Here is a 27816-nt window from a genome sequence, read left to right as displayed (position 1 = left end):
TTAAAATTACTTAAGTATAAATAAATAAATAAATGCATGAATAAATATTGTGGTGATCCAGGTGCACCACACATGTTTCCTTAATTTAAAAGAAGAACATTCAAAAATCTCTCACGTGCATTGTTTTCCTTCTTTCCATTGTTCTCCTTGAAGCCCTGGCTGCAGGTCTTTTCTCTTCAGTAAAGTTTTGGACCGGTCCTGGTCCTGGTCACATGATCCTTCCCAGTCCGTGTTGTAAATCACCGACGTGACGTCACCGCGTGTCTTCTCTCTCCAGCCGCTCGCGTCACGATGAAGCGATGCTCTCACGTTGACGCAGAGCGACCCGCCCCCTCTGATCCTCGTCTGCGGCCCATCCTTCTCCTCCGTCGCTTGAATCTCGAGCTGTCTGATCGTCTCCGTGACGACACACTTTCTTTTGAAGACTCGTGAATTATGCATGTGTTCAAACTTTGGCTGAACTTTTGATGACTCGTGAAGATCCACAACAGCTGCGACACTGCAGTTCAACCACGGCCCACGTTTCTGATTCCCTCTCTCTCTCTCTCCCTCTCTCTCTGCCTCTCTCTCCCTCTCCCAGGCCAGACCCAGGCTCAGTGCACCCCGTGCTGCCCTGGGCACCCAGAGGATCATCCAGGGCAACGGCACCACGGTGGGCACGGTCATCTCCCTGCAGTGCCCGGCCAAACACACGCTGGTGGGGAGGCAGCTGATGTGTGTCATGGACACCAACAGCACCCACTGGGTGGGGGGCACCTACTGTAAACGTGAGCAGCAGTTAATATAGAAAAAACGAACCCCCAAAAAATACACATACACACACACACACTTCGTAACCGGAATGTGTGTGGGCAGATGAAATGTTCCAAATGCTTTTACTGGGAAAATTACGGCTGGAAAAACTTCCTCTGAGCCGTCTGTCTGCTCATAATTCTGAAGAGATTGGATGAATATGAAACATTATGTGTGTGTGCATTAGAGTTGCTATGGGCTTAAGACACTGACGCTAGGATTTTGCTCTCAATAATAATGAATTATTCTGAATTCTGACACACATTCGAGAGGAAAAATGATTTCTCGCTTGAGGACGAAGCTCATTAACCCTCCTGTTACCTTTAGGGTCAATTTGACCCCATTCAATGTTTAATGTCGGTGTTCTTCGGGGTCAATTTGACCCCAGGCTGTTTTTCACTGTGTCAAACATATAAGAAATATCAACTTTTTTATATATTTAAAGGGCTATTTAGGTAGTCAACAAACAAACATAAAGTACCTCACACTTAAACTTGGGAAACAATATTAATTCTAATAATTTTCTGGAGGTTTTAATTGCTGGGGTCAAATTGACCCTGAGGGTAAAATATGTTAGTAAATGTGAGGGTTAAAAGGAGGATATTAACGCAAATGGAGGTGGAGAGGAATCGTGTCTCGTCTCAAAAAGTGAGAACAGGACCCTAATTATGTTTCAGGCTGAATCATCATGAAAAGACGCCGTCTGGTGTGAAACTGACAGACATTTAAATAACTGAATTTATGTTTTGTTTCCCGTGACTTCTATCTGCGAAGCCTCAGGAGTCCGATGAGGAATTGTTGAACGAAGATTTTGCAGCATGTCAAATGAATGTGTTGCATGGCGAGTAAATGCAGTGGATGAGTCAGTCGGTCTCCTCCTCAGCGCCGTCTCCTTTGAGGACTACGGTTTTCAGCAGGCCCGTGCTGGCGTCCATCGTGAGCTTGGCCGTCATCTTCTTCATGTCCGTGGCCTTCATCACCTGCTGTTTGCTCGACTGCATCAGAGAGGACAAGAGGAAAAACCACGAGAGGTGAACTTCAATAATAATCTGTTACTTTCAGTAGAAGTCCTTCACTTCACATCATGAAAGGCGCCCTGTGGAGAAACTATAAAGTTATGCTTATGGTCATTGATCCTCAGCCAAATACATGTTGAGCATCCCGGAGCTCTAACAAGATGCTCTTACTGTTTTTGGAGCAATTGGTTTGTGAAGTGGGCAGAGCCTGGAGGCTGAAAAAAAGACATTTTAGGCAATCAAAAAGGTTTCGGTTAACGTTGGTGAACTGAAAACACACTGTGAAAGGGTTAAAGTTGAAAGAAGAAAACAACTCCCAGGTACCTGTCAATCACGAGGTAGCCCCGCCCTAATGCATACACCGCTTTATGATCGAGTTTTCTCTAAAAGAACCATCATCTATTCAATTAACATCACGCGGTATGGAAGAAGACTTGAAACTAGAGATTGAGAGCATGACCTCCTTTTCTCTGAGACTTCTATACAACCGGAGGAGTCCAGAGAAGTTTAAAGCACTTTGGATGAGTTGTCCGGTGTGAGGCGATTGGCCGGACGACCACGGCACCGCCTGCTTGCATGAATGTGCATCTTCTCACGGGAGCAGTTCCAGAGTGGAGCACAAATACCTCAATGTTGTATTAATGTTCTCACTTTCCATCACTTGGAGCTTTAAAACATGAAGAAGATGCATTCCCGGACTGAAACACTGACCTGCAGGTTTAAATGTGTCTATTTCTTTTAACAGGGAGTCCGAAATGTGGCAGTGGGAGGAGCAGGCCCAACATCAGGGGGACGACAGGTCTCGCTACGGCCATAAAGGCAGGAACAACAACAACAACAACAACAACAACAACCCCCAGGACAAAGCGCAGTCCCTGCGGGACGCCGGGACCCCGGCCGTGTGCGACAACACGCGATCCTGCAGGTGAGACTCCCCCTTTTTACTGAAACTGTAAAAAAAAAGACCCCCCCCCCCCAAAAAAAAGGAGGGTAAAACATTGAAGACACAACTTCCTGTCTCGTCATCCACAGATGTCATCAGCTCGGCCCCGCCTCAGCCGCTCCCGGCTGCCCGCTGCGACTACAACCGGCCTCTCTCTGAAAGATGGCGCGGCTGTGTCCAGTCGCCGTCGAGGTAGCTCCGCGGAGATTGTGCGCTCTTTTAGTTTTTGTGTTTATTTTTAATATTTTCTTTGGCACAAACACATCGGCACTAACAACATACGACAGCACACTTTTGGACATAAACTTTGCAAAACAAGGGTTTTGTCCACTTTTTCCATCGATCCAGCGTGGCGGCAGAGATCGCGGCGAACCACGACAACAGCAGTGGAGCCGCTACTACGGGAGACGAGCGAAAACATCGAGGGAAACGGAGCGGAACAGACTGAGAGTTCAAGCCCGTCCACCTCTGCCCAGCATCCTTCTTGCTAACGCCCAGTCTCTGGAAAATAAGATGGATGATGTTAGGCAAGGATCAGATTCCAACGGGACATGCGGGATTGTAACATCTTTTGTCTGACGGAACATGGCTGACCCGCTGGTGCCGGATCGAGTCATATGCCCAACCGAGTCCTTCTCTGTTTTCCGTGCAGACAGAACGGAAGAGTCTGGTAAATCTAAGGGTGGAGGGTTTGCTTCATGACTAACAACATGGTGCGACCCCAAGAACATTAAGACTCTTTCTTCCTGCTCCGTCAACCTGGAACATCTGACGATCTCATGCCGTCCATTCTACCTTCCCGGGAGTTCAGCTCGGTCATCACCACAGCCGTCTACATTCCACCACAAGCGGACACCGACGTAGCACTATCGGACCTACATGATGTGTTATGTCGGCATCAGAACAAGTATCCCGACGCGGCTGTGGTGGTGGCTGGGGACTTTAACAGGGCAAACCTAAAAAAAGTCATGCCGAACTTTCACCAGCACATTACGTGTGCTACCAGAGGGAAAGAACGTTGGACCACTGCTATACCATTCAAGAGAGGCTACAAGGCTGTCTCTCTCCTCCGTTCGCAAATCAGACCATGCCGCCATTTTCTGCTTCCGGAGTATAAACAAAGGATCGCGTGGAAGCGGTAGTGACGAGGAACGAATGCGGTGGTCTGACCAATCAGAGGCTGAGCTACAGGGCGCTCTGCGTCGCCGACTGGGACATGATCCAATCCAGTTCCAGTGACGTCAGCGAGTTTATGGAAGTAGCAATGAGCCTCATAGCAACATAGCCGGACACCATCGTCCCCACGGTAAAGTTAGGGTCTTTCCTAACCAAAAGCCGTGGGGTTGATAGATCCATCCGTGAAGCTGTGAACGCCCATTGCTGCCTATAACTCCGGTCTTGTATCCGCAACATGGGCAGTACAAGGCAGCGGTCTATGGACTGAGGAGGGCGGTGAAGGACGCCAAAAGGAGGTACGAGACAGAGTGGAATCACAGATGGAGCAGCGCGACACCAGGCGCCTATGGCAGGGGCTACGGACTATCACAAACTACAGAGCAGACCTCGCGCAATGGTGAGTGCCGCGCATCCCTAGCGGACGACCTGAACTCATTTTATGCACGGTTTGAGGCTAGCAACAACAGCGCTAGCTCGCCAAACAACAACACCGTTAAGCGTAGCGAGGTGAGTTCTACCGCTGGGGATGAACACACACACTCTGTGACCGAGCACAGTGTGAGGAGGGCTCTGTTGAGGGTGAACACCAGGAAAGCTGCAGGTCCAGATGGCATATCTGGGCGAGTACTGAAGACCTGTGCTAACCAGCTGGCTCCAGTGTTCACCACAATATTCAACCTCTCCCTGGCTGAGTCCGTGGTCCCCGCCTGCTTCAAGAGATCCACTATTGTCCCTGTGCCCAAGAATGCTTCTCCAGCATGTATGAATGACTACCGACGGTGGCCCTCACCTCGGTGGTCATGAAATGCTTTGAGAGGCTGATAGAGAACTACATCTGCGCCTTCCTCCTTCCTTCCTCCATGGACCCGCTGCAGTTTGCTTATCGCCCAAACAGATCCACGGATGATGCTGTCTCCCAGGTACTGCACACCACACTCTCACAACTGGACAGCCAGAGGGGGATGCTATGTGAGACTGCTGTTCATTGATTATAGTTCAGCTTTCAACACCATAGTCCCTCCAGACTGGCGGCAAGCTGATTGAGCTGGGACTGAACACCCCTGTGTGCTTGGATCCTGGACTTCCTGACCGCCAGGCCACAGGTGGTCAGGGTGGGCAGACACACCTCAAATCCTCACCCTGAACACAGGATCCCCAGGGTTGCGTCCTCAGCCCCTACTGTACTCCCTGTACACATGACTGTGTGGCCAGGTTCAGCTCAACACCATCATCAAGTTTGCGGATGACACAGTGGTGGTGGGCCTGATCTCCGACAACGCGAGAAGGCCTACCTGGAGGAAGTTGCTGATCTGTCACTCTGGTGCCAGGACAACAGCCTCATCATGAATGTCACCAAACTAAGGAGCTGATTGTGGACTTCAGGAGGGTACAACAACAGAGGACGTACTCACCACTGGGGATTAACGGGACTACTGTGGAGAGGGTGAGCGGTATAAATACCTGGGAGTCCACATCACCGAGGATCTGACATGGTCAACAAACACAGACACTCTGGTGAGAAAAGCAAGGCAGCGCCTCTACCACCTCAGGCAGATGAGGAAATTTAAAGTTTCCCAGAGGATCCTTCAGTCCTTCTACTCTGGAGCTGTAGAGGGCGTCCTGACAGGAAGCATCACTGCCTGGTTTGGCAACTGCTCCGCTCAGGACAGGAAGGCTCTGCAGAGAGTAGTGCTCGGCTGAGCGCACTATTGAACTACACTCCCACCCTGCAGGACTTGTACACCAGGAGGTGCAGAACCAGAGCCGGCAGGATCATGAAGGATCCTCACCACCCCAACAACAGACTGTTTCAGCTGCTGCGGTCAGGCAGGCGCCTCCGTAGTCACGCTGCAAGAACAGAGAGACTGAGACGGAGTTTCTTTCCTCAGGCCATCAGGATTGTGAACTCCGACCTCACCAGGACCCCCATAGACCCACACAACTGCCCCTCTTAGGCACACACACACACACACACACACACACTTACTGTAAATATTGTGTTGTTTTTTATTTGTAAATAGTGTGTACTTGTTGCCCTTGCACATTCCTGCTGAGCATTGCCACTTTCATTTCACTGCACACCCTGTGTGTGTATGTGACAAATAAAACATCTTGAATCTTGAATCTTGAATCTTACCCAGAAGCCCGGGGTCCGCGGAGGCCTCCTCGGGTCCGCCCGAATACAACGGACCTCCTCTGTCCCGTCAGACTACGAACCCGGGCCTGCCCCGGGTCTCGGGCGGCGGGGAGGCCGCGGAGGAGGCACGGCGGCTTGCGGAGTGAAGCCGCCATCGCGGATGAGGCGGCGAGGAGCGAGGCCCGCCCAAGACTCTTCCATCCGGATTATCTCAGTGTGAGGACGAACGAACATCGGTCAAGAACTTGTTTCGGGCCAGAACGTGTCGGTCCGCACCATGGACTACGGGAGAAATAACTGAGCCGCTGATCTCGTCCTGATGGAATCTGCAGTTGTGCTCAGTGTGGAGGCTCTAGAGCAGAGGCGGCCGACACGGGCCCCTTGACCACCTGGTCGACCCGCGGGGACCACTGAGTCGCCCGCAAGGCGCGTTCTAAAAATAGAACAAGTCGACATTGAGCGACAAAACAACAACAACAACAACAACAAAACGGCCAGCGTTTCTGAGATTGGAGTGAGACAAGGAGGAAAGGTGATGTTGTGATCTTGGCAATAAAACATCTTTGATGTGACGTGTCGAAATCTCTCAAGCATCTTCAGCGCAGCGCTCACTCAGAAAGGGGGCGGGGCGTCCCAGTGCTCACTCAGAAAAGGGGCGTGGCTGCCCAGTGCTCACTCAGAAAGGGGGCGTGGCTGCCCAGCGCTCACTCAGAATGGGCGCTAATCAGAAAGTGATGTTGCTCTGTCGCTTTGCTTCATTCAGTGGATGATAACACAGGAGACAGCATGTCAGGGTCATGGTGATATTTTATGCTCATTTGGACTCCATCAGTGAGATAAAGATGAACTAGTTCAGTGTCAAATATAACAGTCAATGGAAAAAATATAATAATAGTATATATTAATGCAAAGAATAGAGAGATGTCGATAGTTTTTTATTGTATTTCTAATTCGCTCATTCACACTCGCTCAATGGAGACAGTTTCTATGTTTCCCTTTGATTTGCTTCAAGTTAACCTAAATTTAAGCAGGTAAAACCTGTTAACAACTACTGATATATTATATTATATATATATATATATATATATATATATATATATTATTTGTATGTACACTACCGTTCAAAAGTTTGGGATCACCCAGACAATTTCGTGTCTTCCATGAAAAATCACACTTTTATTTATCAAATGAATATAAAATGTAGTCAAGATATTGACAAGGTTAGAAATAATGATTAATATTTGAAATATTAATTTTGTTCTACAAACTTCAAGCTCAAAGGAAGGCCAGTTGTATCGCTTATATCACCAGCATAACTGTTTTCAGCTCTGCTAACATAATTGCACAAGGGTTTTCTAATCAGATATTAGTCTTCTAAGGCGATTAGCAAACACAATGTACCATTAGAACACTGGAGTGATAGTTGATGGAAATGGGCCTCTATACACCTATGGAGATATTTCATTAGAAACCAGACGTTTCCACCTTGAATAGTCATTTACCACATTAACAATGTATAGTGTGTATAGTGTGTATTTTTGATTAATGTTATCTTTATTGAAAAAACAGTGCTTCTCTTTGAAAAATAAAGTCATTTCTAAGCGATCCCAAACTTTTGAACGGTAGTGTATGTATGTAGAGCCACATTCTGTAACTACCTGGACTTACTGTTCACTCCGTGCATCACTTACTTTGAGCTCACCTCATTGGCTGTCATCCAGGGAGAAAGCCAGCGCGGCAGACTCCCCAAGGTCCTAGTGCCAACACCCTGATAGGCTGGATTGTACCTTGAAGGGGGAACTCACCTCATTGGCTGTAATGCTGGCTGTCTGAAGCCCCCCTAAAATAGGCCTAACGCCACTGCAGCAGACGCTCTGCTGAAAGCACCTTATTTCTGGTTATCACTTTCAAATCTATTGTCCAGTATCATCCAGGAGGGGGCGCCAGAACCCGCCCACTGGGTTGAGGAAGAGCTCTCTCTCTCTCACACACACACACACACACACACACACACACACACACACACACACACACCTAGACACCCCCCCACACACACACACACATCTACACACACATACACACTAACATCTTCACACATACACACACTTACACTTACCTCTACACACACATACACACACTTACCTCTACACTTACCTATACACACTTATATCTACACACACATACGCATTTACATCTACACACACTTACATCTACACACACCTACATGCACTTACATCTACTCACACATACACACATACCTCTACACTCACTTACACACACTTACCTCTACACTTACCTACACACACTTACTTACACACACACACTCTGGATCGTGGTACATGCCTACTACCAACTATTCATACACTCTGTCAGATTCATTGATTGTGTTGTTACTGTGTTTTAATTTGTGTGTCATGATTCCTTCTGGTCACATGACATCTATTGTTCTGTCCATCCTGGAGAGGGATCCTCCTCTGTTGCTCTCCTGAAGGTTTCTTCCCTTTTTTTCCTATGAAAGTTTTTTGGGAGTTTTTCCTGATCCGATGTGAGGTCAAAGGTCAGGGATGTCTGTGTACAGATTGTAAAGCCCTCTGAGGGAACATTTTAATTTGTGAAAATGGGCTAAACAAATAAACTAAATTGAATTGAATTATAGAAGTCAGACATGGCCTCAAAAACTGAACTACCAAAGAGACGTGTAAATTAATTAAAACTCGGACAGCTTCTCATCTTTTCCTGGTCTGATAATAATCCGAGTGCCGTGCAGCATTTACAGATTGAGGATTATAGATGTAATCCTGTTATAATCTGTTTCTCAGAGTGAGCACTTTCTTTTCAGACAAATTATTGTGGATAACTTTGAGCAAGAACATTTTTGGAACAAAAAAGCACAAAAATCATGTAGATTTTTATTATTATTATTATTATATTAAAGCCACCCTCCATTTCTAAATGGGTTTTGCTTTTGGTTCAATCCCTTGGATTGTTTGAGCTTCATGTGCATGATGTGAAAACCACAAACCACCGAGGAAACACTTCAGGGAGCTCAGAGACATCTTGTGATCCGGATGACATCACTTTGTTTTGTAGTCTTTGAAGAAAAACAAATATTTGCATTTTTAAACATTATGGCTTTTTTAATTCATGGATAAACATTTGAGACACAAATTACCATTTAAAGCAGAGTATTTTATTATTATTTTTAGACCATCACAAAACTTCAGCTTCAGCTGTGTCAAAAATACTGTGTTTATAATAATGTGTTTATTATCATAAACTTAACTTTAAGCATGTAAATAAGGTACATTGAGGCTTTACATAAAGACACAATACAAAAATAGATGATAATAGATAAAGACGAGTCAAAACAATGAAAACATTAAGCCAGGTACATCAGAATATTATAGTTAAATCATGAAGGAGTAATACTTCTACAATACCACCTCTTATGGAGGTCTCCACCGTCATGTCTCCCCGCGGTCTCTCTGGTGTGAACCGCTCAGCACTGTGCGTCCCTATCAAAACAACCCGGGATTTACCACAGAGAGGCACTTCTGATTGGCCAGTTCAGGGTCAGCTGACCGGAGCCATAGCCGGAAGTTGTGGAAGCAGCGATATCGACGTTGCAAGTATTTTGTCTTTAAACAGTTTCACATTGTCAATAATAAACAGCAAAAATGAACAGAAATAAAATCCCAGAAAATAATATAAAGAAACGTAAAGAAATAATAGAAACAAAATACATAAATATTTGTTCTCAAAACGGCCAATCAAACTTGTCCGATCAGATGAAATAAAATCTGCAAGAACTATCAGAGACGTTTCAATCGCCGCGCACTGCAACGGAGACAATGCGCCCGGCGAGGGCCAGCAGAGGTCAGAGGTCAGAGGTCAGAGGGGATCCTCACGCACCGAGCGGCGTCCCCGTCCCCCGAGTTGAATCACTGGGTCAACTCAGCCGACTCTCACATGTCTGCCCCTATAGACTGATGTTCACGGTAAACGCATTCGATCAGGAGCGCGCGAGGGTTTTGATAAGCGGAAGGATTTACGTGACAACATCCGGTTTTGCAAAGTTAGCGGAAAGAACCACGTAAAACAACATCCGTTTTTCAAAATAAGATGTCGACAAATCATACACTAACATATACAAGTAAACAATGAACTGATTTTGTATCTTTATAGATCGTTTCTGAGATTTAGCTTAAATTATGCTCACATTAAAACATTTTTACTGTACCAAGGAAGAGTTTATACAAATAAAGGTCAGACTTTTGTATTTTAAAAAAGCACATTTCTGATTATTTGAAGTCCTGTATATAGATTTCCCCAAGAGTTCCAGGAAAAGACTGATGCAGATGTGTTCCATACATATCTGAAATCCCCTACACTGGCAATCAAACAAGTGTAATGTACTAAATTTAAATTGTGTATTTTAATTTTAAATACTAAAACACAAAACAAATGTTAAGAATAATTCATTTCATAAATAATGCTACACAATAAATAGAATGCTTCGATCGACACAGTGAGCGGTATTATCGGATCGGCAGACACTGATTTCAGTGATCGGTGATCGACACCAAAAAACCTGATCGGTGCATCTCTATTAAATATATACACTACCGTTCAAAAGTTTGGGATCACTTAGAAATGACTTTATTTTTCAAAGAAAAGCACTGTTTTTTCAATAAAGATAACATTAAATTAATCAGAAATACACTCTCTACATTGTTCAGCTAAAATAATAACTCCAATTTATGAACAGAGACAGTGCTTGACAGAGAAAAAATGTCGGTGTTTCAGCAGCCGTGCTCACCTATGTGATATTTCTAAATCTTGCGGGTTTAACTGATACCTCCTACTGCTTTCACAGCGGAAGTTTTAATGGAAAACCGACAACAGAAAGTCAAGGTCCGATTGGAAAGTATAACAAACATTTTGGTTTCGGAAAAGCAATATTGATAAGCACCTTGGCACATTGCCCTGAATACAACCGTGATCAATCCAAAGCTAAACCAAACAAACGGAATGTTGACGCGTGCAAGTTTATGATGGCAATATGCCTCCTGTTATCCGGAGACATACACCAATGCCCAGGCCCAGTTAACGTGATGGCGGGTGAAGGAGGCTCAAGCACGGCGGATCATGGGAGCAACAACACCCTCCCACAGGCAGGCATGGCCAGCAGAGAACCTGCTGGCTTTACCTGTGTCTCTGCTGAGTCTGCGTGCTCTTGCTGTCCGGGGGCTACGTCGGAGGCCGGGGGCGACAGTGCCGGGCGCGGAGAGTCGGGTGGAAGAGTTGGTGTGGCGGCGATCGATGTCTGGGTGACTCGCGGACGGCTGGGAGGTGATGGACGGCGTTCTGGGAGCCGGGAGCGGAGGAGCGACTGAAAGCTTGCCTTGGGGGGACTACCAGCACTGGAGCCGAGCCTGGAGGCTAACGTGACGGCAGACAGCACCGCGGGTTTGTCGGATCCGTGTGATTCGACATCTTCGGCAAACGAGGCGGCCACTGCACTGACTGAGCCACGGCTTGCTCCGACTAATGATGACATCTGCTCAGGTAGTCAACGTGGAATTGGAACGATCACCCAAAACGTAAATAAGAAACTGCTAAATCCCGCGATCTCAAAGAACAGGAAGTGGGCTGTCTTCACAACTGTCAATCATTCAAGAACAGTGTGGGATCCTACAGTTAAGCCAAAAGGTCTCCTAGGTGGGCATCTAAACATAAGAAGTATTCAATCTAAAAGTGATCAAGTCCATCATCTTTTGCTTGATTCCAATTTAGACTTTCTTTGTCTATCTGAGACCTGGCTCCATAAAAATGCTCCATCAGCAGCAATAACCGTGCCAGGTTACAACATGTACAGGAGAGATAGGGTAGGATCTAAGGGTGGTGGTGTCATGATCTATGTGAGAGATCATATCCAGTGTCATGAAATCCAGTGGTCTGTCTGTAAAGACTTGGAATGTATAGGTCTTCATATTATTTTATCACCACAAATGTCTTTTTCGCTTATTGTAATTTATCGGCCTCCCTCTTCCAAAAACAGTTTCTATGAGGAATTTGAGAAACTTTTAAAAGAATGTAATTTTAGTAAAGAGGTCATTATTATGGGTGATTTTAACATAAACTGGGAGGAAAAATCATCTAGAAAGAATCTTAAAAGGATAACTGATGACTTTGACCTTGTTCAGGTGGTCAGTGGGCCCACAAGACTAACCAATTCTTCCAGGACCCAAATTGATTTAATATTTAGTAATAGGCCTGATAGAGTTCTAAAAACTCTCAACATGGTAACTGGACTTTCTGACCACAATCTAACTCTGGTAGTCAGGAAACTAACCAGCAAGCGGTTTAGGCCTTTGGTCAGGGAGGTTGAATCCTTTAGAATCCCCAAAAGAAATCTAGATATCTTTCATCATACTCTTCAACTTATTGATTGGGATGATCTACTGTTGGGAATAGACATCAAGGAAGACAGTAAAACATTCTCAGATAAATTAGAGAACACTATGAAGGATTTCAGTTGCAAATTTAGGCACAAACATATCAAACACTCTGTTCCTTGGATGAATGATGATATCTTAAAAATAATGAAAGAACGGGATTCTGCCTTAAAAACTGCAATTAAAAATAAATCGAGCCATGACAGACAACATTTTGCTATGCTAAGGAACAGAGTGGTAATGAAATTAAGAAAGGCTAAGGCAGATTTCTTCCTGACTGTAATAGAAAAAGCGAGAGGTAAAACTAAAATGGTCTGGGATCAGTTACACAAGCTAATGGGACATCCCAACAAAGTAAGGAAGCTGCAAGAACTTAACATTAATGGTAAACTGTCAAATAATCCAGTTGAAATAGCAAAAGCTTTCAATCACTATTTCATTGATTCTGTTGCTACCATTGCTAAATGTTTTTCCCCTGAGATTAGACCTGTCTGTACAGTAAATACATTGGAGCCAACTTTCATCATAAGAAATGTCATTCATTCAGACGTCACAAGAATAATCAGTTCTCTTAAACCATCCAAAACTAAAGATACATTTGGTATGGATGCCGTTATGCTCAAAACTCTTACCAAAACGCTAATAAATCCCATCAGCAATATCATCAACCTCTCAATCTCTCAAAACATGTTTCCCAGTGTTTGGAAGTCGGCTGCTGTTATTCCAGTATTCAAAGAAGGAGATCGCCTTTCTACCTCTAATTACAGACCAATCAGTATCCTGCCTACAATATCAAAGGTTGCAGAAAAGTTGGTAGCTGAGCAAATGATCTGCCATTTGAAAACAGTCCTTTGCCCTTCATCCAATGCAATTCGGCTTTAGAGCCAATTATTCCACTGAGACGCCACCTGTTTCTTCACTGAAAAATCAAAATTCTACTGGACAAAGGGGGTGTTGTTGGAGTTGTGTATCTTGATCTCAAGAAGGCATTTGACACTGTAAATCATAGTATTCTTTTGTCTAAATTGCACAGTTACAACTTCTCCTCAGGTACACTTAAATGGATGGAATCATATTTGCTAAATAGGTCACAGTCTGTCCAAATTCAAAACATCAATCCGCTGCCCTCCGCTTGTCCACAGGTGTCCCACAAGGATCTGTCCTGGGCCCATTATTATTTTCCTTATATATTAATGATCTGCCATCAGTTTGTCCTCATTCCAATATTCAAATGTATGCTGATGACACTGTCATTTATTTGCATGGCAGCAATTTGGGAGATGTAGCAAAGAACTCACTACATCCATGGCTAATGTGACTACTTGGTTAACGCAATGTTGTTTACAACTCAATATATCCAAAACTGTGTGTATGTTTTTTACTAAAAGAAACTCTGATAGTGTAGAACCGGATGTTTTTGTATCTGGGGAGGCTAAAGGTTGTATCTGAATACAAGTACCTGGGAGTACTTTTGATTCAAATCTGTCTTTCAAATCACAGGTGAAAAAGTTTGTAATCGGGTAAAATACAATCTATCCAATTTCCGATTCTCGCGCAACTACATGTCAACAGAGGCAGCTAAAACATTCATGCATTCAATGGTTATTTCACATGACCTACTGTTTAACAACCTGGTCACATGCTAGTGCCACTACGCTCAAACCATTACAGTCATTATACAAGCGGACGCTCAAAACTCTTGATAAAAAAAGTTCTGTCACATCATTGTCCTATACTAAAAAAATACAACTTGCTTAGTTGGGATAACTTGATTAAATATGTGCACGTCTGTCTGATGTACAAAATCATACATGGATTGACCTCTCCTCCTCTCAAACAATTTGTCACCACGAACTGGATATCGGCTCACAAGAGGAGCAGCGAGAGGGGATTGTATCGTCCCTCTCAGGAAAAGTGCTTTCAGTCATGCTGCTTTCTCAGTACAAGCAGCAGTTGACTGGAACTACATTCCAGTATCTATCAGAGAGCTACAATCATTCAACTCTTTTAAAGCAGAAACAAAGAAATGGTACATTACTACCCAGCTCTGTCAGCACTAGACTGTAACGGCTCCTCCCTCCTCCATCTGCCCAGGTTGGACTTTCATTTTTTCTGTCTGTCAGTTGTTGTCTGTCTGTTGTCCGGTCTCTGTATGTCTTGACTTGCTGGTCGGCCGTTTGCTCCACCTGCGTGTCTTCTCTTGTCGTTCACCTGTTTGCAGTTATATGTCACATTTAGTCTGTAAGCTTTTACGTTGTATCTCTGACATTATGTTTTTATTCTGTCCATTTTAACATTGTTCTCCCTTATTTTATTTGCTTTATCTGTAGATTGTATTTGTAATCTTATGTTTTTAGGTTTGTTCTTAACATCAGCAACATTGGGACTACAGATGAAAAATAGCCTCTTGGCTAACTCTGGCACATTTACTGCAAAGTTTTTATCAATGTGCACTGTCCCTTATTAAATAAACCATTATAAAAAAATAAATTAAAAAAATGTGGTAAATGACTATTCAAGGTGGAAGTGTCTGGTTTCTAATGAAATATCTCCATAGGTGTATAGAGGCCCATTTCCATCAACGATCACTCCAGTGTTCTAATGGTACATTGTGTTTGCTAATCGCCTTAGAAGACTAATATCTGATTAGAAAACCCGTGCAATTATGTTAGCACAGCTGAAAACAGTTATGCTGGTGATATAAGCTATACAACTGGCCTTCCTTTGAGCTTGAAGTTTGTAGAACAAAATTAATCATTATTTCTAACCTTGTCAATGTCTTGACTATATTTTATATTCATTTGATAAATAAAAGTGTGATTTTTCATGGAAGACACAAAATTGTCTGGGTGATCCCAAACTTTTGAACGGTAGTGTATATATAAATAAATTTGTTTTTAAATAAATCTCTATATATTTTAATAAATATAAATATAGGTTTATATAAAGAAATATAGATGTTTATTTATATATCATATATAGGTTCAAGACTTGCAGCAACACAAGCAAGAAAACGTCTTCAACCTTATCATGAACATCAACTCTGCTAACATCAACATCAACAACGTCTCATTTATTTCTGATGATCTCAACAATGCAATTGTGATTTCTTTTTAAATCAAAGAAGAGGGAATCTTTTATAGAAAACTGAACGCTAATTTGTTTTTCCAGTATGAACAGCTGAGTGTCGTTTTAGATGGCCTGCTTGTCTGAATGTTTTACCACAAACTGAACAACTGAATAGTTTCTCTCCTGTATGAACAGCTGAGTGTCGTTTTAGATCGCTTGCTTGTCTGAATGTTTTACCGCAAACTGAACAACTGAATAGTTTCTCTCCTGTATGAACAGCTGAGTGTTGTTTTAGATTGCCTGCATGACTGAATGTTTTACCGCAAACTGAACAACTGAATAGTTTCTCTTCAGTATGAACAGCTGAGTGTCGTTTCAGATAGCGTGCTTGATTGAATGTTTTACCACAAACTGAACAACTGAATAGTTTCTCTCCAGTATGACCAGATGAGTGTCGTTTTAGATCGCGTGCCCGGCTGAATGTTTTACCACAAACTGAACAACTGAATAGTTTCTCTCCAGCATGAACAGTTGAATGTTGTTTTAGATCGCGTGCCCGGCTGAATGTTTTACCACAAACTGAACAACTGAATAGTTTCTCTTCTGTATGAACAGTTGAATGTAGTTTCAGATTGCGTGCTCGGCTGAATGTTTTACCACAAACTGAACAACTGAATAGTTTCTCTTCTGTATGAACAGTTGAGTGTTGTATCAGATAGCATGCTCGGCTGAATGTTATACCAAAAACTGAACAACTTAATAGTTTCTCCCCTGTGTGAACAGTTGAGTGTTGTATCAGAGGTTGCACTTGTCTGAATGTTTTACCACAAACTGAAGAACTGGTCACTCCTGTTTTGGCTCCAGAGTGTCTCTTCGGATGTCTCTTTTGGCCAAAGCTTCCAGCATATTGAGAAGAGCTAATTGATGCGTTTCCAGTACCACAGTCCATGTCACCTACAGGGACTTCATTGTTTTCCAAAGGGTTTAAACGTGACTGAGATTCCCGAGTCTCCTTCCAATCGTCACTGTTATCAGTCTCACATTCAGAAGATTGTGACGTCTCATCAGCAGTTGGTTGTAAAGGACTATCTGAATCTGATGTCGATCTGACTTCCTCTCCGTCTGCTTCTGTTTTCAAATGTTCTGCCTCTCTTTTGTCAGTTTTTATGGACTTTGAGAGCTGCGCTTCCTCATCATCATATTGACTCTTTACAGGGGTGAATGAGAACTTGATTCCAGCCTCCTCCAGCTTTTGAAGCTGCTCTCCCTCCTGACTGATCATGAGTTCATCCTGCTCCTCTTTAATGTGTGGAGGCTCTGGGTCCTCCTGCTCCTCTTTCATGTGTGGAGGCTCTGGGTCCTCCTGGTCCTCCTGCTCCACTTTAATGTGTGGAGGCTCTGGGTCCTCCTGCTCCTCTTTAATGTTTGGAGGCTCTGGGTCCTCCTGCTCCTCTTTAATGTTTGGAGGCTCTGGGTCCTCCTGCTCCTCTTTAATGTTTGGAGGCTCTGGGTTCTCCTGTTCCTCTTTAATGTGTGGAGGTTCTGGAGGCTCTGGGTCTTCCTGGTCCAGACTGGAGCTCCAGTCCTGCTGTTCAGGGGGAACCTCTTGTTTCATCACCAACAGCCGCTGGACGTCTGTGGAGAATAATAACATACATTTATACATCTTAAGAATCTCATATTGAACTCTAATATTCAATAGGTTTATCAATGAATGAGGTCAGGGTTTTGAGGGAGAACATGAAAAAATAAACTCGAAAGTGAAATCATCTGAAAGTACAATATGTACCTCTGAGGTGTCGTACAGTAAAACGTTCATGTACCTCTGAGGTGTAGTGTTAGCGTCTATCAAAATTGGAGGTGTGGTAAAGTACGACCTTCTCTCGTTCTCTCCTTTCCAACGGGAGAATTTATTCTCTGATCACGCGTCAAATACAAGTTCGATGCGATAGCAATCACAGCGGAGTCCTCTCCGGTCGGCACGAGTTGAAAACCCAAAACAACTCGGCCTCCCTTTCCATGTTCGGGCCTCCATGTGAAGTCATCCTGACCTCGGATCTGCTGCACCCCCCCACACCCCTTTCTCACAGGAGGGGGCCCTCGTCCCCCTCTCTCATTGTAACACCGTGATAACAAGTGTGTGTTGCGTTTGTGTGAGGCGAGTACCTAGCTTTGAGTCATAATATTTATTATCAGACACATATTCCACCTGCTATGTGATGTTATTCTGAATTTGCAGGAGCTTGAACACAATCGTCCTTTCAATAATTCAGTTTTATATCATCAATCCCCCTTTTTACATAATTCATTATGTATCAGTGGCGGTGCGTCCATAGAGGGCGCCGCCCCTCTTAAAATTTGGAGATGAAAAAAAAGAAATATATATAATATATACTGTAAAAAACATTATATACCAAATCATTTAAATAGCAAATATACCGTGTTGACGCACTAAATGTGTGTGGGAGACCGTAAGCCCCTGTCAACAACCACTTAAGTTAAATGTGACATAAATAATATATCGCCACTCATCACTAAGAGAAGCCCCTCCCCATTTTCGGGGCGCCGGCCAAACGTGCACAGTAAAATTGGCTGAGTAAATTTTACTCAAATTGAATAAAATTTTACTCTAAAAAATACAACATTTGGTCCCAGTCTAAATAGAGTAAAAGTTACTCTTATAACAGTTAAACTTTCAGTTAAATTTACTCTATTTAGTGCAAGAATTTTACTCTACCTGATGATAATTCACTCCATTTAGCATAAAATAGAAACAACTCTACCCTAGGTTTACTCTGTATAGAACTGAATTTTACTCTACCTGATAATTCACTCCATGTAGCATAAAATAGAAACAACTCTACCCTAGTTTTACTCTGTATAGAACTGAATTTTACTCTACCTGATAATTCACTCCATGTAGCATAAAATAGAAACAACTCTACCCTAGTTTTACTCTGTATAGAACTGAATTTTACTCTACCTGATGATAATTCACTCCATTTAGCATAACATAGAAATAACTCTATCCTAGTTTTACTCTGTATAGAACTGAATTTTACTCAATACAGAAATCAAAATTATAAATGGTACAAATAGAATTTATTATGAAGTGAATGTTACTCTAAAGAGTTTAACTTTATTATGAATAGAACAGAATTTTACTCGCTATATAACTTTTTACACTCAGTCATTATACACTGCAAAAATGTTAAAAAGGTGAAATAAATAGATCAGAACCCAATACCTTAACTGACACCTTTACTTTATTAAGTGTTCACAGGAAACAGTATGGCACAATATAAAAACTGGAGTCATGATGACTGCAAGACACCTGTAAATCGAATGCTTTGTGACAGAAAAGATCATTGACAAACACAATATGAGGTCCGTCTGTTGTGTACAAAACTTGAAATGTATTAAAATGCTCGTTGAGACACACCGTTTGAAGTGCAAAAGTAACAAAAAACAATGTCTCATCCTTCACAACAGCATGGTGGATCTTATGAAAAACTGGCATGTCACAATGAATTTTAACACATACAACTAAATTAGCATTTGTCTGGGAGTTCTTACAAATGAAACAAAACATTTCAGAATACCTCAGAAAAGGACAAAAATCTACTCAACGCAGCATCCGAGCCCTCAACTCTGCAACTCTAGGATTCACCTTGGTTGTATCAATATCGATTTCATAAATGGTTGTCTGAAGGAAGTTGTACACATTGACGAGATCGTGGTTGTACGAAGTGCCAAAGACAAAGTGAGCTTTGAAAAGCTCATCAAAACAAGCAGAAGAGCCAGATGACTTACAAGATATTAGATGTTTGTCAATGACAATGAAGTACTTGTGAATCACATTCCTCTGAGTTCCCACTGCAAGCAGGTATGGTTGAAGGCTGTCTGCGATTCCATCGAGATGCCCCTGGATGCTGGTCCCTGTCTGTGACAGAAGAAAAACTTTGAGAAAACATCTTTTTTTTTAAACAACAAAAGAATGTGGTGTGATATAGCTCGTGATGTTTCCTGTATGGCAGCCTTACCTTGATGAACTTCGCAAGATTCTCACTGGCTTGTCTGGCGGAGAGCTTTCCTGGTCTCTTGCGGCCAAGAGGTGACGGCGGCAGCAGGTGCACAAGGATCAAAATGGACGACATGTCACTGTCCCATCCTACAAGACTTCGATGTAGAGCTGCAACAATTAATCAAACAAAAATTAATCAACTATTTTGATAATCGAATAATCGGTTTGAGGAGGGTTTTTTTAAAGAAAAAAAAAGCTTTTAAGATTTCAGCTTCTTAAATGTTAATATTTCTGGTTTCTTTGTTCCTTTATGACAATGGACTCAATATCCCTTTGGTTTGTGGACAAAACCAGACATTTGAGGACGTCATCTTGCGGTTTGGGAAACTGACATTTTATTGACCAAACAACAAATCGATTAATTGTTTAAAATGTAAACTTTCTGAAAGCGTGTAGTGCAATCGGCATTGCTTACTTTGGCAAGAGAGGTGTTTTCAGCTCTCTGTCTTGTGGCAGGACTGCACTGCAATATTACGGTGTCATCAGAGTCCCCTTCAATATCCCCACTGGAGCTGGTAAAGGAGCTGCTTGCAGGGGAACTCAGGCAATCTGTCAAACCATGTAAACATTCAGCTGGTGTGATTAACACTAAAACCATACAATTGCCAAAAGTATTACAGTAACTACCAAAAAAATATCACACAAACAAAGATTATTGGAACTATAATGAACTAACAATTCAGCAGATTTATCTGCTTGTCATAAATAGAACATGTTAGGCTCGCCAAGACTCAAAGAATGAATGACACTGGTGTGCTCAGTGGCTACGTGGTTAAGCACATGGTCCATGTTGGCAATGCCCAATGCACTGATCATCATTCCCCCAATCTCTCTCCCTTTCACTATCCACTCTACACTACCCTGCTCATTAAAAAAGAAAAAATGAATGACACGAAGAAACTTACCATCTAGATTTGGACCTTGTGCGAGACAAATCTCGAGCACACCAGGTTTTGTTTTTTCATAAGGAAATCAAAGACCTCTTCATCAACCTCAGTCTTTGTGTCATCAACGACTCTTTGTCCAAGGTTGGGATGCTGAACTTCTTGGAAGCTGTGAACATTTAAAAAAAAAAGAAATGCACTTCAAATTTAATATAAACTCCAGAACAAGAGACATTTAATAAATTAAGCAATATAAACCTCAACAGTTAAGGTATATATTCTCCTGAGTAATAGTTCATTAATATTTGCACCATGCCCCCAAACTGACAGCTTCAGGATGTTTACTGTGTTACACTGAAATTCATTAGGTTTTCCACTCACCACTTTCCAAAAACAATGTGTAGGTAACTTGGCCCTCAAAACAGGTATTTTTGTTGATCTCTGTATTTCACTCGAACAGCCTGCATCCTACATGACATGAAAAGGTTATTTTTATTAGCTTTTGCACATCTATTTACAAAGTCATTCATTAACATTTATAATCCATTGTCCACCTTGACTTATTCCATTTGTATTGTACACATGTTGTCTATGCTGCTCTGATTAACCCTTGTGTTGCCTTCGGGTCAATTTGACCCGATTCAATGTTTCACCCTCCTGTTACCTTTATATTTACTAACATATTTTACCCTTGAGGTCAATATGACCCCAGCTATTAAAATCTCCAGAAAATTATTAGAATTAATATTGTTTTCCAAGTTTAAGTGTGAGGTACTTTATGTTTGTTTGTTGACTCCCGAAAGAACACCGACATTAAACATTGAATCAGGTCAAATTGACCCGAAGGCGACAGGAGGGTTAAATATTGAATCGTCAAAATGACCAAGGCAACAAGGGTTAAGTAAATCGGGTGAACAAAATAATGGCCAACTCTATAGCAGCAACAAGTTACGTAAATGACATGTCTATAAGGTTTGTATGATGCTAGTCCAACACACTGGCCCTGAAGGAATGTCAGTAGAAGTATATACCTGCGAACCAAACTGCAGATCAAAATAGAAGTAAAACACTCAAGCTTGCTAATCGAACAGCAGAGCGAAAACGGTCAATGTACAGGACTCAATTCAGAGTAAAACACATGTGTTTGCTAACCAAATAGCAGGTCTAACAAAACAGACATCATTACTAACTTGGAAGCAGGTGAATTAAAATACCACATGCTAACTAACCGGACAGCAAGTTAAATAAAACGCCACTCGCCGTGAGCATGCAGACATCATTTAACGGAGCGGGGCAGCGCGTGCGCACTGATCGTGTGCTCTTTTAATGAAGTATCGATACTAAAAATATGCTAAATCACATTGTTTTTAACCTACGGGTACTCTGTTAGTATCGATACACCGTGCAGCGTGACAGCAGTAAATGTAGCGGGCTAACATTCAAGCTAACCTAACTTCCCAAACGCTGTGGACATCTGAACGCTGATTGGCCGAGACGCGACACGTCCCATCAAAGATGTTCTATTGCGAAGAGCACCACTTCACATTTTCTCCGAGTCTCACTGCAATCTCAACGGCAGCGGGCCAGGTGAAAAAAAATAATAAATCGGAACGCGTCTCTGGTATTGTTCAGGGGCCGGGCCAAATGTGGAGGCGGGCCGGAGTTTGGGGACAACTGAATTGTACACCATTCAATTTAGAGTAAAACACATGTGCTTGCTAACCGAACAACGTGAGAAAATGACCCTAACCCACAAATTCGCGAGCTATCATGTAACTCACAGGCTTTACTTTTCAAATAAGCTAACAAAAAATTCTGATGACATTTTATCCTATTGTAACATCTCGGACGTTATGGCACTGATGTCATGGAGACGGGACGACGTTATTACTCCTCCTTTATTGGGCATCCACCAACACAGACAGCGTGCTCCTCTCAGCTCAGCAGCTCGAACGTCAACAACAACGGTTCCCGTCAACCACCCGTAACTCCCCTTTTCCGACAGGTTAACCCCGCCTCCCCTCTACTCCGCCAATCACAGGCCCGCCCCCTCGAGCAGCATGCACGGTGCCACACTGATTGCCAGCCACTTCACAGGGTCGCTACACTATTAAAATCGATATGTCGTACTTTGCAGACTTACCTGGCTCACTGCCGTCTACCGCTGCCACTCACCTCGACCTTGCACTGCGGGATTAGAAAATTCCGGCAGAAACGAAACTTAACAAACATTAGTGGGCGTGTTCTTAATATTACTCCAATACGATTTACTCTGTTTTTTTACTCCCATTCTAGTGGTCATCGGAAATAATTACACTCTGAACTGAATAAAAATTACTCTTTTAGAGGAAAAAAATATTAACTCTGGAAAAATTACTCTCGTTTTTCCTGTGTGTGTGCGCGGCAGCGAGCAAACATTTCACGGTAGTTTCGGCAAGGACGGCTTCTCATTGGCGGATGAAACGTGAATCTTGGGGCGCAAAAATGTGCGCCCTGGCCAATGACATCGTTTCTTACTTCACGTGACTGGACTATTCGGCAAATCAGAGACCGGTAAGTTCCCTCAGCCAGAGAGCTCCACGGAGCTACGGGAGCAGGCTGCTAACGGAGCTGTTAGCTGGAGGCTCAGTGAGTAATGCGCTGTTTAGTTTCCCCTGTCTGTTGTTCCAAAGTCCTGGGACTGAAACTCTCTGGACTACAACGGGGTGAGGGATCTAAAGAGCTTCAGACAAATGTAAAGCACGAATCGTGAAGCTAACCCTGTTTGCAGAGCAGCAGAAGGAGACCGAACTGGCATCGAAAACACAACGAAGAAGTTCTGAAAAACAGACGCATTCCCTCCAGAATAATGGAAACAGGCTGGTTAGACATGATTGACTTTAACCAGAGAGTTATTGAGAAGTTTGACCACTTTAAAGAGAGGAGGGCTACTTCTCTTTTCAGTAGTGGGTCTACTCTGTCACCCAATGTAACATGTGATCTCTCTCTGACTCTATTCTGCTCTGAACCTCTTTCATGTGAGGGTGAAACTCTTTTATTTTGTAAACCTCTGAAACCCAACCCAATGTTCCTTAAAGCTGCTCTGAACCTCTCATGCCCAAAGTCACAGTGTGTTGATAGTTGTTGTTGGACAGTGTTGAGCACGGTGTGTTCTTGAAATAAAGCTTTGTTTTTTACAATATTCTACTCAAAACCTCTTTTCTTCTCATTGCTGAGTGCTATTTAAACCGCGTCGCCCAACTGCAACCCCCCCCCAAAAAATGTCACCAGCCGCCACTGGTCACAACGCATGCAAATCTTTGGCCCGGATCAGAGGACCCCAACCCAATGGAAAAAGTTTCTCTCAGAAGGAACAAATAAGGAAGCACTTGCCGAATTCCTGTATGTTGCATGGAAAAATGCAGACCTTACAACAGTGGGCAAAAACCTCTGCTTGTACATAGCACATACAAACCAATGTCACTGTGTGACTGTTAAGGAGGGTGTACAGTCTGATCGTGTTGTTGAAGACCTGCAGTGTGATCATGAAGAATGTGACACAAGGGTGTTTTTACATGCACAACATGCTGCACGGGAGCGTAAAGCTGTCATCATCAAGAGCTCTGACGCTGATGTGGCAGTCATTGCTGTAAGTGTGCAGACAGATTTCCCATGCAGTTCATATGTTTTCACAGGGACTGGCAACAGGACACGTATCATTGACATTACCAAGGTGTCATCAGCTCTCGGAACCAGTGTGTGTTCAGCCTTGATCGGAATTCACACATTCTCTGGGTGTGACTCCACAAGTGCCTTTTATGGCAAAGGGGGAAAAAAAGACATTTTCTGTTGCATGTGAGAAAAATGAGTACCTAAAGGCTTTTAAAAGTGTAGGTACTCACTTTAACTTGGAGCAGTCAACATTTGCACTTCTTTGCCAGTATGTGTGCCACTTATATGATCAGCCAGCTGCCGATAATGTAAATGAAGCTAGGTACAAGGCTTTCTGTATGGCATCATCAGCCTTGCCAGAAATATGCATTCCCCCAACTACTGATGCCCTCCAACAGCACTGCAAAAGGGCAAACTACCAGGCTGCAATAATGAGGTCCTGTCGCAAACAAAAAATAAGTGCTACATCACCTGCTGGATATGGTTGGCAAACAGAGGATGGGACCTTGCACATCACCTGGATGACCAGAAATCCGGCCCGACAGTGTTTTGCATGTCATACACTGCGGCTGCAAAGGTGCCTGTGAGACAGGAAGATGTTCCTGTTTTTCTGCAGGATTGTGTTGCACAGACTTATGTCGTTGCTGTAATTGTGCCAACACCAAAGACACCGAGCAACTGGAACACAACTGTCCTGACACTGACAGTGAGGACTAAGCGTCCTTAATGTTATTTATTTTGTAGTTTTGTACAGTTTTATATATCAGTCATATTTTTCATAAAGATTGTTTCTATTGTTCATCAGTGTTGTTTTCATTTGTGGACAAATGAATGAATGAACGAACGAACAAATGGTCATTGGTATAAGTACAATTACTGCCAAAAGACTGTACTTCCTACTGAGGTAGGAAGTACAGTCTTTGCCTTGATTTCTTCAGTGTGTGCTGGGTGTTCACAGTCCATGTTAGATCGTCAGTAAGGTGTATTCCCAGGTATGTCAAACTTGATCTAAATGACTTAACATAAGCATAACATGATCGTATATTTGCCTCATTGTTCATATTGGACGCGGCTATGTATACAGCACTATTTAGAATCCATTTAGCCCACTTTTAAGGGTGTTTTCTTCTTTATCGCCAAAGTTGAATCCAACCACGGGAGCCGCCATCTTGCCATTCTGTTGACAAAAAGCAGCTACCTCATTGGTGAAGACCGATCACGTGTCGAACCGTGCCACCACTGGCGACCAAGATCCGATGACGCTCTGGAGAAACTAGTTCGGCATAAAACATAGTCGCATCGAGAATCGAAGGCAAATTCAGCGACGGACTTTTTTTTGGTAGGTTAGCACAACTCGTTCTTTTTATGAGCTAACGATTGTGTAGATGCGCGACTGTGGAGCGGGTTGAAACGAAAACAGTGTTCACCTTACGGCCTATCAGTACATGATGTGAATACTTCCTCCAGAACTGGTTCCATCAGGTTAAAGTGACAAAGAAACAAAGGCTGTGTCTACTACCGCACACTTTACGAAGTACACTGCAATGCAGTGCACTACAATTCAGTGCACTGCATTGCAGTGCACTGCGTCGCTGATGAAGTGCCGTCTCAAATGGAACACTTACGTTCACCACTTGGCGGAAGTGACGGACGCAAATCTGTTCACGGCACCCGCGAAATTAAGCCGGGAGTGACGTATGCAAATCTGCTTGCGATACCCTAACCCTTAAACTGACAGAATGAAGCACTTCTTGCCGTCTTGTTGTCCCTTGTTTACCTTTCTCCACCCCATGTGGAAACTGCGATACCTCCACAATCGCGGCAGGAGCCTCCGCCTTCTGGCTGAAGTCGAGATGGTATATGTAAATTTAATTGTGTGATTTTGCCTTACCTTCACAGCATAGCTTCATGTAGTAGTTGCAATTAAATTCTCCTCGCTAGGTATGCTAAATTCTCAATTATCTTTGTCAGAAGTAGCCTTCTTCTTTGCAATCCACATACACACCATATGGAAATAAAACATGACAAATCTGTACATGTTTGTCCCTAGATTCCAATTAGTTTTAAGAATTATCCACTGAAATGATAGGCATCATCTGCTTGAATTCACAGTAATAGGCCTACTTTGACTGACTGTACTTTTATACACATCTCTGTCGTAGTGAAGTTCACCCTGATACAGGAATCAATGAGCAATTGAACACAGGCATATTAATTATTGTTACAAACATGCATCAATTCTAATATAAATCAGAAAACGCAATAAAAGAATACAAAACCTCAATGGCAACATTTTATTGATAAAATGACTTGCATATTAATATAATCTTCCCTTCCCCTGCCCGCTTCACCCGTCTAGCTGGGTGGGCAGCCTTCAGCAGAGTGGTGGGGGCTATTGATGGCTGCCACGTCAGAGTGAAGCCCCCAGCGGAGGATGCTGCCTGCTATTTTAACAGGAAGCTTTTTCATTCCATCCAGCTGCAGGCCATCTGTGATAATAAGTGCAAATTCATAGAAGTGTGTGTGGGCGACCCAGACTCAGAGCATGATGCCAGGGTCCTGAATAACAGCCCCATCTTCTATGAGCAGTCATCCCCTCCACCAGGATACTGTATCCTTGGGGATGGTGGCTCCCCCTGCCTGTCCCAACCCATCTGCCTCATGACCCCCCTTCAGGCAGCCTGTCCACCTGCTACAACTGCTGCCTGTCAAAGGCCAGCTGTGTTGTGCAGAGGTCCTCGATACTGAAGACGCGATGGCGGTCCATCTTCTTAAAGGCCCTGGAGGTGGATGTGAGGTGCCAGAGGTCATTGGAGCCAGATGCAGATGTCGGGAGGGCAGCAGAGGACCAGCACCAGCACCTCCAGGAAACGTCTCTGGGGCAGGAAACAGAAATAGGATATTATTCAGTGCTCTGTCCCAGACCACGATTACATTTAAATTAATACATACACGACATTAAAAAAACACACAACGATGATTGAAAGCTACAATTATTTCTAGAAGGACAAGCTTAGATAGCTATCGTAACGGTATTAATTATCGGGCGGCGTGTGGGCAAACGCTCGCGGTGTCATGTTAACCCGTTATTAAACTGATCATATCCATTGTTAATCCATAATTAAAATTGCTATTTCGATTGGTTAACGTTGTTTAACACTGTCCGATGACTGACATAGCCATCTGTCGTCGGACATGCCGCTGGAGCAAGCGCCTGGAGCCCGCCAAGTGCCCCCGCTCGTCAAGCGAAAAGTGTCCGATAAAAGTGCGCCTTCGTCGGACTGGCAAGAGGACCGGATGGTGGATTAGCCAGCTAGCGTATCATAACTGCCATGCAGATCCAATGGCATCTAATGCTACCTAGGTATGCTAACTATCATATATCATATACATCGTTAACTCCACCAAATACTCATGTCTTTAAGACCAGTACAATGTGTAACTACCGCTGATACTTACATTTACGGTCTGTAGCTTCGTGGTCTACCGCTTGTGCTGTCCGCCATTGTTTTAGAAATAAAATGAAAAGCTGGCGAAAGGGCTCCTCCTCTTCCGCTACGTCGCCAAGATGGCGGCCGCTTAGTGCGAGTAGTGTCCATCGTTTTA

General features: G+C 43.3%; 2 protein-coding genes across 7 annotated transcripts in view; both read right to left on the bottom strand.

The window, feature by feature from the left end:
* Positions 1–27816, bottom strand: part of LOC130200137 (cilia- and flagella-associated protein 251-like) — a 281786-nt gene that overhangs the window by 52468 nt on the left and 201502 nt on the right. The window lies entirely within an intron of this gene.
* The window catches only part of LOC130199422 (zinc finger protein 62 homolog), a 44524-nt gene continuing 31766 nt past the window's right edge, over positions 15059–27816 (bottom strand). For 3 of the 6 annotated variants that reach the window (XR_008832823.1, XR_008832820.1, XR_008832824.1), the window contains 5 exons: positions 20941–21027; positions 20581–20728; positions 20091–20224; positions 19635–19783; positions 18840–19534 (listed from right to left, as the gene is read on the bottom strand). Coding sequence is in view for 1 of the 6 variants with exons in the window: in XM_056422910.1 (XP_056278885.1) it covers positions 15677–17206 (1530 nt within the window). In the remaining 5 variants the exon portion in view is untranslated. The other 3 variants (XR_008832822.1, XR_008832821.1, XM_056422910.1) reach the window with 3 other exon arrangements.

The sequence above is a fragment of the Pseudoliparis swirei genome, chromosome 9 (genome assembly GCF_029220125.1).
Source record: "Pseudoliparis swirei isolate HS2019 ecotype Mariana Trench chromosome 9, NWPU_hadal_v1, whole genome shotgun sequence".
NCBI classification, from domain to species: domain Eukaryota; kingdom Metazoa; phylum Chordata; class Actinopteri; order Perciformes; family Liparidae; genus Pseudoliparis; species Pseudoliparis swirei.
The sequence above is the reverse complement of the archived record's forward strand: the minus strand, read 5'-3'. Positions and strand labels throughout refer to the sequence as shown.